We start from the raw sequence: 19517 nt of genomic DNA on the forward strand, positions 1-19517 counted from the left end.
TGGTATCGAGGTCACAAGTTTTGGAAGATGCTGTCAAAGGAATCTTAGCGGGTTGCTGCAGTGCGCATTGCACAGGGTACGCACTGCTACCACTGTAATGAATGGAGTGAAAATGCTGGATAGGTGTCATAAGTGGGCTGGATATTGTTGAGCTTGAGTGTTTTTGAAGCTGCGTTTACCTCGATAAATGGAGAGCATTTGTCATAGAAGGAGGTCATTTGGCCCATCGATTCTACACCGACCCCTGGAAAAAGCACCCTACTTAAGCCCATGCCTCCACCAGTAAGGTAATCCAGTAACCCCACCGAACCTTTTTTTGGCCACTAAGGGTAATTTATCATGGCCAATCCACCTAACTTGCACATCTTTGGACTGTGGGAGGAAACCAGAGTACTGGGAGGAAACCCATGCAGACACGGGGAGAGCGTGCATGACTGCGCATCGACAGTGACCCAAGCTGGGAATCGAACCTGGGCCCTGGAGGGGCCCTGGAGATGTGAAGCAATTGTGCTACCCACGGCGCTGCCCCAGTGCATCACTCACCTTATTCTTATTATACTTTTTTTGCAGCAGTTTGATTGAACGGAGTGACTTGCTAGCCCATTTCAGAGGGAAGTTTAATAGTATTGGTGTGAATCTTGAGTCATATAAAGTCCAGACCAAGGAAGGACTGCAGATTTCCTTTCTGAAAGGACTTTCATGAGCCAGTAGGTTTTAACAGCAATCCCATAGCTTTACGTTTCGTTACTGCTGTTTGGCTCCTCGTCCAAATTGATTTATTTCACCGAATTCAAATTCACCAACCACTGATTCTGCCAGACATAAATCCAGCTCACGAGCTGAGTTTATCCTGCATTGTTCTGTTTTTGTTTCAGATTCCAGCATCTGCAATATTTTGCTTTTATTGTGCCTTGGCTATAGATAATAATACCTTTGGTTTGAGGAACAGGTATTATGGTTGGGACAATTATTGTTCCTCATGACGTTGAGACACCAAATTATCCTGAATGTGCTTTCAAAGCTACTTTGTTATCACAAGAATCAATGGTTGAAAACATTGTCTGAATTCTCCGAATGTTAAATTTTTTAAACAGAAATTTAGAGTACCCAATTCTTGTTTTTTCCAATGAAGGGGAAATTTAGCTTGGCCAATCCACCTAACCTGCACATCTTTGGGTTGTGGGGGTGAGACCCACGCAGACACGGGAAGAATGTGCAAACTCCACATGGACAGTGACCTGGGGCTGGGATCGAACCCGGGGCCTCGGGGCTGTGTGGTAGCAGTGCGCCACCGTGCCGCCCTATGGATCTTAAGTTAAAGATTGTTTCAAAGCTGACTTCACTGACAGAAGTACACTTTATAAAAAGCCAAAAAAATGACCTTAATTCAAAGTGAGGTCAACTTTATTTTCAATTTGTTCTTTCCGTTAACACAAATTCAATCAGTGCATTTCATTTAACATTTATGCAAATTATGTATTCAACTAGACAGTTTATACTTTAAAAAGCTTTTTCAGGCAAAAGAAAAGGTTGAGTTGGCATTCCTCCGAGGAAGACAGGCCCCGCCTGGCAAATCTAGTGATACTTCGAATGGACTATTTGGACAGCAGATATCCAATAGACTTGGTTTCAGGATTTTAGCAAGACCAGATGGGAGATTGATCAAAGTCATGAGGCAGAGGAGGACGGGGTGGAAAAGACCGGGGGGGGTGAAATTCTGAAGTAAATCAGAAATTGGCTTGGTTTGAAGAAGCAAAAGGCTTTTCTGTCAGAAGTTGAATACCAATGGAAGAAGGTGATTAGTTGGATGCCTCTGGGGTCAGTGTGAGAACTGCTACTGTTTACATTGGACATCCATAATTTGGAAGCGAGGACAAAAAATAAAGCTTTCCATTGAAGTTAACAAATGGCAAATATCAGGGAACAAGTGGAACAAAGACAGGAGGAAAATAAAGACAGAAAAAGCTGGAAACACTTGGTGAGTCTGGCAGCACCTGCAAAAAAACAGGAGTCAGTCAAGCCTTCAGGGCTCAAACACTTCCTTGATCTGAAGTAGAGTTTATTTGAGGCCTGAAGTTTTGTCTGGCTCCTGTTTTTGCACTGATGCAGCCTGTTCTGCCGAGTATTTCCAGCTTTTTTCATTTTTATTTTCAGATTTCCATCACATTCAGTTTATCGCCTTTGGCAAATACCAGAAGAATTTGGTTTGACTAGATGATTGCACTGATGTCATTTGATAAGGACAGATACAGAGCTGGGTAAGCAGAATAAGCAGCGGAAATGTAAAATGAACAGCCACATGACCACAGGACATGATGTAGAAGAGGTATCTGGGACACTCATTAAAGGCACAAGATCAGCGCGAAACATTAATGATGGGCAGCACAGTGGTTAGCACTGCTGCTTCCTAGCTCCAGGCTCCCAGGTTCGATTCCCGGCTTGGGTCATCGTCTGTGCGGAGTCTGCACGTTCTCCCCGTATCTGCTTGGGTTTCCTCCGGGTGCTCCAGTTTCCCCGCACAGTCCAAAGATGTGCAGGTTAGGTGGATTGGCCATGATAAATTGCCCTTAGCATCCAAAAAGGTTAGATGGGGTTACTGGGTGACAGGGATAGGGTGGAAGCATGGGCTCAAGTATTGAATCCTGGGTCCCCGTTAGCTACAGATCAACAAAATAATCTGTGAAGAACTGAGATATACTTGGGTGGATTCCCGCTCCACTCACTGAGGTGCAAATACATAGTCCTCAACACTCTGCTACCCAAAGCATCTGCTACAGCAGTTACAACTTTCAAGCTCAAAGTTATGTCTTTGGCTAGGAAATGAGAGGCTCTCCTGAACCACATTGCCCTTAAGACCTGTTTTAAAAACCCAATCCTTTGACAAAGCTTTTGGTAAACCTCTGAATCTCCCTTTCTTCGACTCCGCATCCATCTTTCGATGATACCCCTGTGAAGCACTGAAGAAACATCATTTCCATTAACAAGCAATTACTCACCAGTTAGGTCTAAATATTTTGAAGTGATACAGGTGCGGCCATTGGCCAAGAGCTGGTATCCCTGATAACAGAGACATCTGTAGCTGCCGATGTTGTTCTTGCAGATTTGCTGACAAAGACTTGGACCCCCATACCGGGAACATTCATCCACATCTGAAAAGTAAACACAAGAAAGGAGAAAAGTTACCATGTGTCACAGCCAAGCATTCTTGGATTACGTGGCTTGTGCTGAGAGCTTGTATATGATAAACAGTAGATCTTGTTGCTTTATTATCTGGGACAAAAAATGCCACGGCTTGTACAGTAAATGCATTTAAAATATGTTTTTTCCACCGCATTACAGAGTTATAGGTTTCCAAATCTAGAGTTTCACAATGAGTAACAGATTCTGGAAAGTGACATAGAAGGCAAAACATAGAGGCCTTAATCTCCCTGTAGGGAGGTAGAGGGGAAAAGGTTAGAGGGCAAATCAAACCACTGCTGCCTGTCCTGATAGATCAGGACAGATTAGGCAGCACGGTAGCATTGTGGATAGCACAATTGCTTCACAGCTCCAGGATCCCAGGTTTGATTCCCAGCTTGGGTCACTGTCTGTGCGGAGTCTGCACATTCTCCCCATGTGTGCCTGGGTTTCCTCCGGGTGCTCCGGTTTCCTCCCACAGTCTAAAGATGTGCGGGTTAGGTGGATTGGCCATGCTAAATTGCCCATAGTGTCCAAAATTGCCCATAGTGTCCAAAATTGCCCTTATTGTTGGGTGGGGTTACTGGCTTATGGGGATAGGGTGGAGGTGTGGACCTTGGGTAGGATGCTCTTTCCAAGAGCCGGTGAAGAATCGATGGGCCGAATGGCCTCCTTCTGCACTGTAAATTCTATGAAATCTCTGAGGGATGACCACAACAGTGTCATTGTTAAAGGCCCAGGCGCATTCTGTTTCATTCTAAGGGGCACAACATGGTGCACAGGTGGGGAAGGGAACATTTACACATTCCCCATTTCATTTTCGGGGTAAATCGAAATGATAAATCTCCAGTGTCAGAAATACATTGTGCTACCATCCTAATTAAAGGACTTAGCTGGTTACCATAAACAATCTCCCCCCTCTTGTCTTGCTGTTCATTGTTAAAACCCGAGACTTGGGCAGCCTACCATTATCTTGTTCTGATTCCCAATGCTGTAGTTCTAAAGTGAATTCAGACACTGGCCGGGTATCATTAAGGAGTAAATGAACCGGTCTCTCCAATGGCTCAAGTGGAATGAATGACCCAAAGTTACACTGCACTTACACTGTGCACAGTGCGTATTTATGTGCTGATGCAGTGCATAATATTGGTGCTCATTGCTACATTGTTCATATTGCTGGTTAGTGAGATGTAATCAGTTAAGGTATCATTGTACTTGAATGGTTTTTTAAAAAATCTTTTTATTCTCCTCATTTTCATCAAATAAACAAACAAAAACAAATACAATACCAACCCCCAAACAGCACCCCCTTCAGTATACAAACCAAAATATCACCCACACATTCCAAGTAAAAAAGAAAATTAACAATCAATCAGTAATCAGTGTAATCAAGAACAACAATAACCACCCCCCCCCCCACCCGCCCCGCCCGAATGTTCGATGGCAACCAGTTCTCAAAAGTGTCAAAATAAACATTCCCCTGAATTGTAGAGCCCTTCCTTCATCAATTAGACCATGTTATTTTGCTCGTAGGATATTGCTTGAACCAATTTAAAGGGAATGCCTGCAATTGTTTGCGTAGCGAAGAACGTTTACAGCTCTGTTTGGGCAATTTACTTTTTCTTCCAGATGTGTCCTTACTGTGAAGTTGCGTTTTGGGAGAAGATTCATTCAACTATCTCATTCAACAGGCACTGAAGTAAATAAATACATTATGAATGAAACAGATTTCAATTTATTACTTAATATGAAAACAATTTGGACCTGTATCTCAGAAACAACATTTCAAAATTAAAATTATTTCATTTTTGAGGACAAACTTTCCCAATATGAAATGAACCAAAATGCATTTGGATAAATTGGAACATCTGTTTTTACATTGCGAAGGGTACACTTGCAGTACAAATGTTACATTGCCTGTTATTACTGTACTTTCCTTGGGGATTCGGGTTTGGCAGGAAAGCAAATCGGGAATTTGTACATGCGCTGTGAATTATTTTCTAAGCATTTAAATTTATGGCCCAAAAATTGTTTGCAAATTGCACCATAACCTCTTGTCAACTTACACTGCCCAACAGGAGCATGAGGTTGGGAAATTACTTCTTTTAAATGTTGTCATACACGGATTTTTCTTTGCATGTGAAGTGAGATCCACTTGCCGTTGCTAAGTGGAATTGGTCAGGCCTGACTCTATTTTGGTCTCTTTTTCTGGATGTGCTCTAATTCCTAGTGCACAGAGTTTAAACTTGATCATTAGATAATGATAAACATTGAGAGTTACATCTTTCGACTTATTTCTGCACGTTGTGCATTGGATTTTAGGTATGAGTTTTGCGTTTTGCATTTAGCAATGAATAGAAAAGCATCTTCCATCAAAAGCATAATTCAGTGCATTTACACAGACAGAAGGATGGGTGGGCTGCACTCGTTGACGTCCCGCATGAAAAACTGATCTTAATCCACCACCTGAAGGCTTAGTTACTATCTTGCAAAGCAAGCTATTGCCTACCTCCTCATGAAATCAAGTTGTTTCCTTAATGCAAATTTACCTGAGCAGAATTTACTGTAGGCTGCAAACAAATGGCCCCATTGTTCATTAGACTTACCCGTGACCAATGAATTTTCACGGTTTTTGCACAGCAAGGTGTAGTAAGCAGGAGATGCAAGTAGCACAGTGACCTCTTACAAAGCACCTGGGACCTATGTGTACATGGCATGCAACTGTGTCCTTGCTCAATGAATCAGACTGAGGCATCATTAACGGGCTTCACTGTTATTCTGACAGTAAGTTCTGCCCCACTGACATTTGAACATACAAATTCGAAGATACAAAAGTCGTGCATATATCTTTGTGTTTCTTTTCAAAAAAAATCACAGTTAAAATTAAAAGTTGTTGTTCAGCAAATGTGTTTTCTACAATTGATTCATTTTTCTATTATCATCTCATCTCTACGTTGGGCTAGAATCATAGAAACCCTACAGTGTCAAAGGAGGCCATTTGGTCCATCGGGTATGTACTTACACTTAGTAAGAGCCCCCCCCGCCAAGCCCACTCCCCGCCCTATCCCCGCAGCCCCATTTAACCTTTGGACACAAAGATGCAATTTAATGTGGCCAATCCACCTAGCCTGCACATCTTTGGACAGTGGGGAGGAAACCGGAGCATCTGCAGGAAACCCAAACAGACACGGGGAGAAAGTGCAAACTCCACAGACAGTCACTCAAGGTCAGAATTGAGCTCGGGTCCCTGGTGCTGTCAGGCAACAGTGCTAACCACTGTGCCATCAGTTAATAATCTTTGAAATATACAGCGGTGTTGAAATTGCAGTTTCCAGTTGATTTCAGGGTGAAAGTTATTGAATGCTTTATTATTGTACGACATATTTATTTTCACTGGGAGAGGGCCTGGCGGGTGGGTTTGACTGGTGTGGAAATGCTGTGCTGAAATATTCAGTGTGCTTTCCTTATGTTGAGTGAGTGGTGCAGCATTTGGTACGTGTTGGATTTGTTTCGCATGATTTTTCATGCCGGGGTCGGAACCTGTCAAACAAAAGTTTGAACGCGTTTCACCTATGAGAAAGTGGTATTTATTCTGTTACTTTTCCATTCCATTCATATTAATAACAGATTCTGTTTGTGCACTTCAAGAAATGATGACATCACCTTCGAATGGAACATCAATATTGCTCACTTAAAGCTGTAGTTTGTCGTGACTCCACTGGAAAATCCACTGGAACGTCACCATAATCGGCAACATCATGCTGGTCCCCACCACCCCGCTAGATTCCCCCCCCCCCCCCCCCCCCCCCCCCACCCCACCCTGCCCCATGAGTAAACACGCGTGCGGCAAACGATGCCTCCTCTGTGTCCCCACAGGAGAGATTGGCCCACAGCCAGGGCCCAGACAGGCGACAGGGTGCTAGGCATCAGAGTCCTCACCCCCTATGAGGAACGGGCCCTGGATATCGCGGGAGTGTTCGAGGACCGAGCAGTGACCACCATAAAGGTCAGAGCATTCACTTGCCCCCACACAGATCACCTGACAAATGTGAGTTGTTAATGCCATACAGACTGACCTAACCCTCCCACTCAACACATGTCCATTCTCCCGCCGAAGGCAGCGGCACCCCACTGTGGTGCCAGGTTTTGGAGGGCACAGCAGGCCACGACAAATTTGCGACTCTCTGGTGGTGTACTGCAATGCACCGTCAGAGCGGTCAAGGTATCGGAACCACACTTTGAAAAGTCTGATGCATTGCTCAATCACAGCCCAAGTGGCCACATGGGCCTTCTTCCATCTGGACTCTATTGGTCACCAGTCTCTGCACTGGCATCATTAGCCACATCTTCATGGGTACCCCTTATCCCTCAAGAGCCAACCAGCCATCCCGGGGTGGTCCTTGAAGCGGCTGGGGATGTCTGACTGCCCTCGGATGTAGCTGTCCTGCACACTCCCTGGGAAGTGTGCACACATGTACATGATCTTCATGCGGTGGTTGCACACGAGCTGGATTTTCAGGAAGTGGAACCCCTTCCTGTTGATGTATGGCACTCCAGACCGCCCGGTGTGCGCAATGCGAAAAACATGCCATCTATCTTCACCTGAACATGGGTTATCCCAGCGATCATGGAGAATCCTGCTGCCCAGGCACCTTGTTGGACTTGGCACATGTAGTTTTCTGCCTGGCCAAAGAGGGCATCCGTTACTTTACTCTGTCTGGATGGCTTACAACGGCTATTTCAACTGCTTTATTTTAGCTTCTCCTTGTCCTCAGACAAGTCTGTAGTGCTTCAAATACTATGAATCCTTTTTTAACTATCCTACTGTGAGAACAAAATACCTTACTTGTGGTCTAAAGGGTAGCCAGATCAGAACTCGACTCAAAAGCGTCTCAAAATGGCAGAACACCTTAGCTCCACGCAGCAATTATATCATCTTCCCAAGCTGGAAACACATTACCTCCCCAGAGACTCCCCACAGTCAACCAACTGTGCATTAGCCCAGGTTTTTTAACTCTGATGAAAAGTGTCTGAAAAGCTTTCTGGTCTTGCAAAATAAGATTCCTTTTAAAAATATGACTACTGCAGTGAAACACACTCTAACCCAGGCTGTTAACCCTTAGATTGCTAAATGTTTATGATCCAATATATATAAAATCCTGCATTCAACGCACAATGCAAGTGGAGACCACTCTGAGAATGCATTTTCAGGTGATTTACAATGTGTTGCAGGAAATTACAATTCAGAATAAGCTTTCATTGCATCTGATTTTAAATGATTTATAATGTTGTAAATGTCCCATGTCCATTGAGATGTTGATTTTAATTCAAAATGTCCTCAAGCCAACTTTACAAATGTTTGAATAAGTTTGACCAGTTTCAGTTTCTCTTGTCTTTTACTATAAACTGTTGTTATCCTCCAATGTTTTGATTAATTATGGCCAAGTATGGTGATAGGGACAGTTTCTTCTTCTCCCTGTTTATTGCCAGGTGTCTGGATTCTCCCTATTTCTTAGCTTGTGCTTCGGATTCTCGGTGTTTGCGTTGATGATGAATTTCAGATCACTGACAGCAACTGAAAATCACCTGAAGCCCCTTGAACGTTCCAGAATCAATACAAATTTTCTGCAGACAGTTATACCTTTCTGCCAAGATCAAGATCCACAAGTGCCAACAATGTAGCCCAAGGCAATCATTTCTATTTTCCAATATTAACAATGTGTCGGACAATGGAGCCTGGGTGTATATATGCATAAATCATTGAAGGTGACAGGACAGGTTGAGTGAGAGGTTAATAAATCACCCAGTAACCTCAGTTTTGTTAATAAGGACATGGGATATCAAAGTAAGGGAGTTCTGTTAAATGTGTACAGAACACCAGCTCAGCCTTAGCTGGATTATTATGTCCAGTTCTGGGCGGTACACTTTCGAGAAAATGTGAAGGCATTAGAGAGGATGCAGAAAAGATTCACAAGACTAGTCCCAGTGAGGAGGAACTTCAGGGAATAGATTGGAAAAGTAGGGCCTTAGAAAGAAAAGGTTGAATGGACAGTGGATAGGAAGAAGCTGCTCCTGTTGATCAAAGTTACGAGAACAAGAGGACATAGATTAAAGATAATTGGCAAAAGAAGCAATGGCAACAGAGGGAAAAAACGTTTCAAGTAGCTAATGTTCAGTATTTGTGTTATGCATCTGGGAATGAGGCAGCACGGTGGCCTAGTGGTTAGCACAACCGCCTCACGACGCTGAGGTCCCAGGTTCGATCCCGGCTCTGGGTCACTGTCCGTGTGGAGTTTGCACATTCTCCCCGTGTCTGCGTGGGTTTCACCCCCACAACCCAAAAATGTGCAGAGTAGGTGGATTGGCCATGCTAAATTGCCCCTTAATTGGAAAAAATAATTGGGTAATCTAAATTTTTTTTTAAAAATGCATCTGGGAATGCATTCTTACTGGTTCTGCGTCACGTGATGTGTAGTGACGTCAGTGGAGTGCATATATATATATATATATATATATAGAGAGAGAGAGAGAGAGATGGAGATATATAAAGGGTTAATTACTACATCATAGTGTAAGACAACCACTGGATGGCAGCACTAGATTCATGTATAAATATGTGAACTCAAAGGATCTTGGGTCCCTTCAACCAGGAATGACTAGACAGCAGAGTGTTAGAGAGCTATATAATAGCATAGTTAGCACAAATATAGTTGATACTTATTCTGAATTACTTTATCATCAGTTATAGTTTTGTAAGAATGAACAAACTCAACATTATTCAATTCGTTATTCATTAAACCTATTTTGCTTTCATTTGAAGATTAGTAGTTTCTTTTGAATCTAACCATCAGACCATTCTGGAAGTATAAAGCAAAGAGTAACAACATATTACTAACAAGTAATATAACACAGATCACCATCTTTATCGTTTTGAGCAACACCCTTAATAAACCTCTCACCGCGTTTTACAAGATTCCAGACTGTGGGAACCTCCATACCTTTTCTCTTTACGTCAACAAAGAAATACACAGGAGAGAAACCCGATGCAGAGGATTGAGGCAGAAAAAAGATCTCTGGAAAGATGCTTCTTGTCGACTAACTGGGTCAGCATCGGGAGCAATGGAAAATTCTTGGGACCGGACTTGCACACACTGACAGACGTCGGACAAAGTACTGTCACCGATGAGATGGTTTAACAAAAGTTTACAACAGCGACTGTGAGTACGAAGACCAACAATAGAGGAAGATTTGTTTTTGTTGGAAATGGAAATTGAGTCTAGGACGCAGGGACTGTGCACGTGGCAAAGCGACACAGGCTGTGGGGAACGGGGATTTCAAACTCTCCCGACTCTACATGGGTCACTACTGGTCGGAAAATCAAAATACTCAGGCACAAAAGCGAAAGACTTGCCAGTTATTTATTCAAGGGATTGTTTGTGCCTTACTTTCCAACACAGTTGGAATGGAGGAAGTGTAGACACTAAAACCCAGGATTCAAAAATGGCAGAAAAGTTAGGTGCCATGGACGCGTTTGAGGATTATGAAACATGGAATTCATATGAAGGACCTAAAGTTTGCAACATTTCTCAACTCAGTTGGACGTAAAAAACTTTATTCTGCTGCAGAATTTTGGTCTCCCAACAAAGCTGGAGGCAAGTTCTAAAATGAATTAATGAAAATCTCAGAGGGAGATTTCTCTCTTCTCTTGCAAAGAATTCTTGATTTCTCGAAGGTTCCAATTCCACTCCTGTCGTCACAAAGAAGGTGAAATAATTTCACAGTTTATAGCGTCTTTAAGCATATTAGCTAGGTATTATGAATTTGGTACAAACTAGATGATACTCTTCGAGACAGGTTTAGCTTGTGGATTATGCAGTGAGGCAATTCAGAGGAAGCTGTATACCGTAAGTGATTTAACTCTAAAAGCTTCTGTAGAAGTTATTACCTTTATGGAGCTTGCAATGAAAGAAGCTTCACAGATAGGGGCTGGAAAGAAGATCCATAAAATGGATACCTTAAGGAACAAGGTCGCAAAGGTGCAACCATGTCACTGTTGTACACAGGTTGGACACTCAGAGAGGGAATGCTAGGGTAAATCGAACAAATGCAAGAACTGTGGCAAGAAGGACCACATTGCCAAAGCATGTTCTGCTCAGAGAACTTCCAGACCAAGAAAGTACAAGAAGAATAATAGAAGCACACAATCCAGCAGTGTCTACAAATTAGTGGATGAAGCTCAAGGTCACTCAAAAGTCAGCAAAACCGAGCAAAAGCAAAAGCTTAAGCTAGGTGTCTTGTCAATGCAGGGCGATCAATAATGTCTTTGGGCATATCCAAAATTCGAAGATCATGAAATTAAAATGGAAGAGAATACGGGTGTAGCAGTATCACTAGTATCTGAGACAATTTATCATCAAAAGCTGAAGCATCTGCCTATAAGACCGTCAAATGTCATCTTGGACAGACACTGAAGATGTTGTACCATTAAAAGGATGCATTATGGCAAACGTAGAAGCAAATGGGCAGACGGCAAAGTTGCCTCCTCATGTTGTCCGTGGGAACTTTCCTGCTCTATTTGACAGGGCATGGTTGGCTAAAATTAGATTTAACTGGGGAACAGTCAATCAATTTGTGTATTCAACGAGCAATTTTCAACATTCCTGAAGAAGTAGGAGGTGGTGTTCAAAGATTCACTCGGCTCTGTGACTGGAGTTGAAAGATTAGCAAGGGCAGGAGTCATTGAACCTGTAGCTACAAGTGATTGGGCAACACAAATAATTCCTTTTTTTAAAAATATGTTTATTAAGGCATATATAAATAAACATCAAACAAAACCACAACCAGGATGAAAAAGATAACCAAGAGATAACGAACAGGAGAACACAGCTTAACTCAATAGTCAACAACCGCAACCCACCCTCCCTACCTACCCCCACCCTCTCTGCCTCCACTTTCTGCTTCATCCAAACCCCCACCCGCCTCTCCCTGCTGACTTAGCTGTCCTGGAAGAAGTCAATGAATGGTTTCCATCTCCCCCTTAAGGCAAATTAAATTTTCTCCAATCTAAGGAAATCCGCGAGTTCGCTCACCCACATCCCCGGTTTCGGAGGCCCTGAGTCCCTCCACCCCAACAGGATCCGTCTCTGGTCTAGCAAAGAGGAAAAGGCCAGAACGTCGGCCTCTCTCACCCCCTGGACTCCTGGGTCTTCCGACACTCCAAACACTGTCAATTCTGGACTGGGAACAACCTTCATCCTCAGTACCTCTGACATCACATCAGCGAACCCCCATCAAATCCCTGCCACTTCAGGCAGGCCCAAAATATGTGGACATGGTACATGGGGACCCCCAGACATCGCCCACACCTATCCTCCACCCCCTCAAAGAACCTGCTCATTCTGGCCACTGTCATATGTGCCCTGTGGACTGCCTTAAATTGAATGACACTCAGCCTGGTGCACAAGGAGGGCCCATTCACCCTCCTCAAAGCTTCCTCCCATAACCCAGCCTCCAGCTCTCCACCCAGCTCCTCCTCCCACTTTTGTTTAACTACTCCCATCGGGGTGCCCTCCCAGTCCACCAATTCCTGATATAACTCTGACACCTTGCCCTCTCCAACCCTTACTCTCCACAGCACCTTATCCAGCAACCCCAGGTGCAGCAGATAAGGAAAGGACAACACCTGCAGATACCAGAACCCATTTCCACTGGACAACTCATACTCCTCCGCTAATCCTTCTAAACTTGGGAAGCTGCCCTCCACGAACAAATCTCCAAACCTCTCAATGCCCGCCTGCTGCCAACCCTGAAAACCCCCATCCAGTTACCCCGGAGCAAACCTGTGATTCCCACAGATCAGGGCCCAAACCGAGGCCCCCTCAAGCCTCAAGTGCTGTCGCCACGTTCCCACGCCCTCAAGCTCTCCACTACCACCGGCCTTGTGGAGTACCTGGCCGGCGAGAACTGCAGAGGCATCGTCAACAGAGCTCCCAGACTAGTACCCTTACAAGAGGCTCAGTAATTCCCGTATTAAAACGAGATGGCGTATTGAGAATTTGTGGCGATTTTAAAACTACTGTTAACATGTTTTGTGCTTAGATAATTATCCACTGTCGCTGATTTGCTTGCTGGACTTTCTGGAGTACAGAAATTCAGTTAAATTGATCTTTTGCAGCCATATCTGCAGATGAATATGACTGTCGAATCACAGCCACTACCCACCATTGCAACGCACAAAGGTCTGTCTCATTACAGAAGACTTCCTTTTGGAATAACATCGCCACCTGCTTTTTCAGATTCATGGATGAAATCGTAAGTGGGTTGAATGGAGTGCAATGCTATTTAGATGACATACTCATCAATGGTTCAAGTGAGCAGGAACACTTACCCTGAAGCAGTTACAGAGCCACAACCTGATAGTTTAGAAGGAAAAGTGCAACTTTTTCAAGTCATCCATAAATTACCTTGGTCACATTATCAACAAAGATGATTTACACAAGGAACCAAAGAAAATGTCAACAATGTTAAAAGTGCCACATCCTCAAAATGTAAAATTAAGGTCATTTTTGGGCTGATCAATTATTATGGTAAATTTGCGCCAAATGAAACAATTGATAAATTGCTCCTACGGAGAGCCTGCTCAGACAAAACAGGCTGAATGGCCTCCATCTGTAACAATCCTTGATTCTGGGTTTGGGATTTAGGAGGTTTATCCTCTGACTTTGCGCATTGGTCTGTTGGAGACATAAGTGCTACATTATTTATATTTCCACAGCGATACTGGAATCAAGGTCGGAGCCACTCAAATTTAAAAGTACTCGAGGGGCAAGGTCTGATTTATGTGTAAGGGACGGGTGCACCTGGATTTTTGGATGAAGGTGCATGTCATGCATTTGGTATAAATCTTCTGTGAAACTCAATCCCAAACCTTAACTGTAGCCAGAATGGTGTCCCCTGAGCTCCCTGGGCAGCAGTTAAAGTCCGGGACCCCAGTAACATTAATATACCTGCTGCACACATGAAACGTGAAACCCTTTTACAATGTGATGCAATATGTTCCCAGTCATCTTTACGCCACATCTGTTTTCTCAAGCTCACACAACATACAGCTCACAAACGAGAACAACAACTAAAGTTAAGATTAATAAATTGGGTGTTGCAAAATGCCAGGAGCATTGCAGAATGTCATTAAGCCTCTTGTTCAATTCACTAGTGTCCTTCATAGCATCCTATAATGGGACACGTTTCATCTGTTTGAAGGGAAAGTAAATTCCGTATCTCCTTCTTCCCAAATATTATGAAGGGAGTGTTGAGTCCTGTAACTAGTACCTGAGCTCCCCTTGATGTTGTATTTCATGCTTGAGATGCAGTCTGACATCAGAAACATTGTAGATTTATAGTCATGTGACACGGCAAGAATGCATTGCTCAAGGGATCCTACTGGTTACTGTCTGGAAATTAGATTGTGCTGTATCTTCATTGTCCGGATGGATGAAGCTATCAGTGCTCCCGGAGTCTAGGAGGCAGTAGGTCGCGTGGCCGTTGATGTGCACCATCGTCGAAGCGGTAGCCAGGTTGTGAGGACGGGACTGGTCGAGCGTCATAGAGGCGAGCAGCGGCCGATTGTCCAAGAAGTCCGACGAGGAGCGGCAGCGACCCAGGTCCCACGAACCAGTCCCGAGGGGAGGACAAAATGGCGGCGTCCAAAGTACCTGTGGGGGAGAAGATGGCGGCGCCCATGCAGCGCACGTTGCGGGCGTGGGGCAAGATGGCGGCATCCATGGTGCGCATGTTGTGGGGGCGGGGCAAGATGGCGGTGCCCACTGGCCGCACGTGGACCTGGGATGGGAGATGGCGGCGCCCATGGTGCGCACGTTGTGGGGGCGGCGCAAGATGGCGGTGCCCATGGGCCGCACGTGGACCTGGCGGGAGAAGATGGCGGTGCCCACTGGTCGCACGTGGCCCCGGGAGCAGAGGATGGCGCGCCCATTGCATGATCGGCTGAGGGTAGGGAGAGAGGTGGGGCGCGATAGCGGCAACTGCGCGGGTCTGACACACCGCTGCAAAATGGCCTTTCTTGCCACAGGATCTACAGGTCGCGGAGCGGGCCGGGCAGCGCTGGCGGGGGTGCTTCTGTTGGCCACAGAAGTAGCAGCGAGGACCCCCAGAGTGCACGGTGTTGCGAGCAACGCAGGCATATTGCGCGGCAGTGGCCCCAGTCGGGGTGTCGATTGCGGGATCCACGAGGAGTAGGATGGGTGGGCCGCACGGCAAACAGGGTAGGACTGTACATTACGAGAAGCGACCATCACGGAGAGTGATAAAGTCTTTGTCGCCGTTAGGTCGAGCGTGACCCCTTCCAGCAGTCGTTGCCGGATGGGGTCCGATGCAATCCCCGTCACAAATGCATCACGTATGAGGAGATTGTAATGTTCCGTGGCCGTGACGGCCTGGCAGCCGCAGTCCCGTACAAGAGGGATAAAGGCCCGCCTGAAGTCTTCAATCGACTCACCAGGTAGTTGTACGCGAGTGGCGAGCACATGCCTTGCAAACAGAGTGTTCGTCTTCTGGACGTAATTTTCTTTAAGGGGTTCCATGGCGCGAGCATAATTCGGCGCGTCCTGTATCAGCGGGAACACGCTGGAGCTCAACCTTGAGTAGAGGAGTTGAATTTTCTGAGCTTCCGACAGTGCGGGGTCCGCTGAGGTGATGTAGGCCTCGAAGACAGCCAGCCAGTGGTTAAAGTCTTTTCTGGCGTTCAGCGATTGCGGATCCAGCTGCAAGCGGTCGGGTTTAATTCTGATGTCCATGATGCGGAAAATCTCACGGTAATAAATTGATGCGCTAACAATTGCACACAAAGACTCGAACCGGTACAAGAGAGGCTATATTACTGTGAGATGTTATCCTTCAACTGCAGCTGGTAGAATGGCAGCTCAGGAGAACTCATGAATATTTATACTGCTCCCTGTGGGCGGAGCTAGCCGGCAGGGGTTTACCGACAAACCTGTAATACAGGTACTGCTGTACATCACCTAATACAGGCACACACACAATTACACAGTGGTGGATCACCACATGTTGCAATATTGCTGTAGGCTGTTGTTTGGAGATTATGCATCCATTCAGGGAGGGCAGAGGATGGTGCTTACGGTCTGCAAAAAACTCCATCAAAGTGCCTCTCTGGGTAACAAATGGAGCAAACTCTGCGGAGAGGGGAAGCTATGCGAGGTGTGTTCTCAAAACAAAGTCCTAACAACCACAGGTTTTCAGAGGTCGCTTCCCATACCTTCACATGAGCCAGCAACAATGCCGGAGGTTTCTCAGGCTCACTAAGGAAGTGGTTACAGAACTGTGCTACCTCCTTCAACATTAGTTTCAATCAGTCTTACAGTGGTGAATTATTTGCTTCGTAATTCACACTGTATTGCCTTGTGTTGTTTTGTGTCCTTGTGGGCTCTGTATGTGAGCCGTTGTGCGGCTCTGCCCATAGGGGGAGATGAGGAGTTTGTTCTGGGCTCCACCCTTGGCTCCGCCCATGGCTCCTCCCACTAACCGGAAGTATAATGTTCTGCAGCCATAGCCTGCTCTCAGTTACTCTGGTCGCAGGCTGGCAAGACTATTAAAACCACAGTTTACTTCCAATCGTGTGTCTAGTGAATTGATGGTCACATCACTTACCATAGCAGGTCTTCCCATCCTTTCCCAGAGAGTAACCACCATAGCAACTGCAAACAGGCATCCCTCCAATTAGAGCACAGCTTTGGTCACAGTGCATGTTCAGGCATGAGGGTGGGTTTCCTGCAAAACAATGGAAATCTTTATTGAGTGTCTGAAAGTATTCAGCAATGAACAACGAAGCAGGAGGGAGGGAGATGCTGCATTCAGGAAGTGGGAAAATAGCAGAGAGGAAGTGGGTGGTTTACACTTAAAAAACCAATAATAGAAGTGAGGACAAGCAAAGAAATAGTGAACCAGTAGAGCATAAGAATGAAGCCAGCCCAGGCCTCTCTCTCATGTTCCCTAGTAGGTTCATCTATCCTGCCTGCCAGGAGCAAAGCACTGACTGGAGAAATACGAGTAAGGAAATCAATAAATACCATTTAAAGTCTCCACACTCAACAAACCCATCTCAGCTTAAAATGCAACAATTCTGTGGGAGAAAACCATTCAGAATGTCAAATCAGTATACTCAGTAGGATCAGCAATGTTGAATTTTCATTACTCACCGAGGAAAGGCCACACCCATTAGATCCCAAATGCTTTCCTCTACTGCAGGGTCGTGTTAAAAACCTGAGCAGCAAATGTGAACTTTTCAGTCATTACTGTGGTGCCAGAGGAAGTACAGAGTGAGGTGCCCAATGGATTGATGCTGGGACAACTTCTTAGTCCGATTTACATCAACAATTTGAAAGCAGTGCAAAGGCAGAGACAGCTCTGAACCTACCCTGAGGTAGGCAGAATAGCTTCTGAATATCCACAGGTCCAGCGTGAAAGTGGCAGAGCGAGGCACTGCTGAAAGTGGCTTTTAGCTATAGAACCACAGAACTCCGAAAGGAGGCCATTTGGCCATCGAGTCACACCTTTCCTCAGCACCCTACCTAGACTCACTTTCCCACCCTATCCCCGTAACCCCATCTAACCTGCACATCTTTGGACCCTAAGGATAATTTAGCATGGACAATCCACCTAAGTTGCACTTCTTTGGACTGTGGAAGGAAACCTGTGCACCTGGAGGATACCCACGCAGACTTGGGGAGAATGTGCAAACTCCACACAGACAGTGACCCGAGCCAGATTTGAACCCAGATTCCTGGAACTGTGAGGCAGAAGTGCTAACCACTGTGCTACCGTTTGTGGGAAGTCATAGACAGTTCAAGTGTCCCTGATGACCACATGTGCAGGAAGAGTGTCCAACTGTAGCTACTGGCTAACCATATTTCAGAGCTGGAGAGGTGGGTGGACTCACTGAGGAACATCCACATTGCTGTCATGGACAGCATGTTCAGAGAGGTGATCACACCACAGGTAAAGACTGAACAGGTAGAAAGGGGTTGAGTGACCAATATGCAGAGTAGAGGAAGGCAGGTAGTGCAGAAGATCCCTGTGGCCATACCACTCTCTAACAGATATACCATTTTAGAAATTGTCAGGGGGTACAACTTCTCAGGGGATAGCAGCAGGAGTCAAGTCCATGGCAACATAGGTGGCTCTGTTGCACAAGAGGGGAGGAATAATGGTAGGGCTATAGTGATAGGGAATTCAATAGTACAGGGAACAGACAGGGGCTTCTGCAGCCGCAAAATGACTCCAGGACAATGTGTTGCCTCCCAGTTGTCAGAGTCAAGGGTGTCTTAGCGCCACTGCAGGGCATTCTGAAGTGTGAGGGTAAACAGCCTGTGGTCGTGGTACATATTGATACCAATAACAAAGGTAAGAAAAAGGATGAGGTTCTACAAGCAGAATATAGGAAGTTAGGATCTAAACTAATAAGTATGACCTCAAAAGGTACTAATCTACTACCAGTGCCACATGAGTAAAAATAACAAGATATACCAGATGATAACATGGCTTAAGAAATGCTGCAGGAGTTGCACACGAACGTAAGAACTAGGAGCAAGATTAGGCCACCTGGCCCCTCGAGCCTGCTCCACCATTCATTAAGATCGTGGCTGATCTTTTTGTGGACTCAGCTCCACTTACCTGCCCGCTCACCATAACCCTTAATTCCTTTACTGTTCAAAAATCTATCTGTCTTTACCTTAAAAATATCCAACGAGGTAGCCTCAACTGCTTCACTGGGCAGGGAATATCCCAGATTCACAATCCTTTGGGTGAAGAAGTTCCTCCTCAACTCAGTCCTCAGTCTGCACCCCCTTATTTTGAGGCTATGCCCCCTAGTTCTAGTTTCACCTGCCAGTGGAAACAACCTCCCTGCTTCTTTCTATCTTAAATGATTTCTTTCATAATTGTATATGTTTCTACAAAATCCTCCCTCATTCTTCTAAAAGGAGAGATTCAGATTCCTGGAACATTGGGACCAGATCTGAGGAAGGTGGAGCAGGTACAAGCAGATAGATTGCATCTGGGCAGAATGGGGGGCGGGGGGGGGTTGCTCGTGCTGTTGGGGAGGATTCAGACTAGTATAGCAGGGGGATGGGAACCTGGGCCGTGATTCTCCGAAATCTCGGTCAAGTGTTGACACCAGCGTCAAAACCGGTGCGAGCGACGCTGGCGTCAACGGGCCTCCAGGCCCAGGCATTCACCCCTTCCTAGGGGGCTAGAATGGCGCCAGAGTGCTGTGCGCTGCACCGATGCCGAAAGCCGGCCCGCCACGGCCA

The 19517-nt window shown here is 45.4% G+C and overlaps 1 protein-coding gene across 11 annotated transcripts in view; it reads right to left on the reverse strand.

The window, feature by feature from the left end:
• The window catches only part of LOC119971661 (von Willebrand factor C and EGF domain-containing protein-like), a 490550-nt gene that overhangs the window by 289518 nt on the left and 181515 nt on the right, over window positions 1–19517 (reverse strand). For all 11 annotated transcript variants that reach the window (XR_005461886.1, XR_005461887.1, XM_038807512.1 and 8 more), the window contains exons 5-6: window positions 16858–16977; window positions 2997–3149 (exon numbers count right to left, since the gene is read on the reverse strand). Coding sequence is in view for 9 of the 11 variants with exons in the window: in XM_038807512.1 (XP_038663440.1) it covers window positions 2997–3149; window positions 16858–16977 (273 nt within the window). In the remaining 2 variants the exon portion in view is untranslated. The remainder of the gene's footprint in view (window positions 1–2996; window positions 3150–16857; window positions 16978–19517) is intronic.

This window comes from Scyliorhinus canicula, chromosome 9, assembly GCF_902713615.1.
Source record: "Scyliorhinus canicula chromosome 9, sScyCan1.1, whole genome shotgun sequence".
In the NCBI taxonomy this organism is placed as follows: Eukaryota; Metazoa; Chordata; class Chondrichthyes; order Carcharhiniformes; family Scyliorhinidae; genus Scyliorhinus; species Scyliorhinus canicula.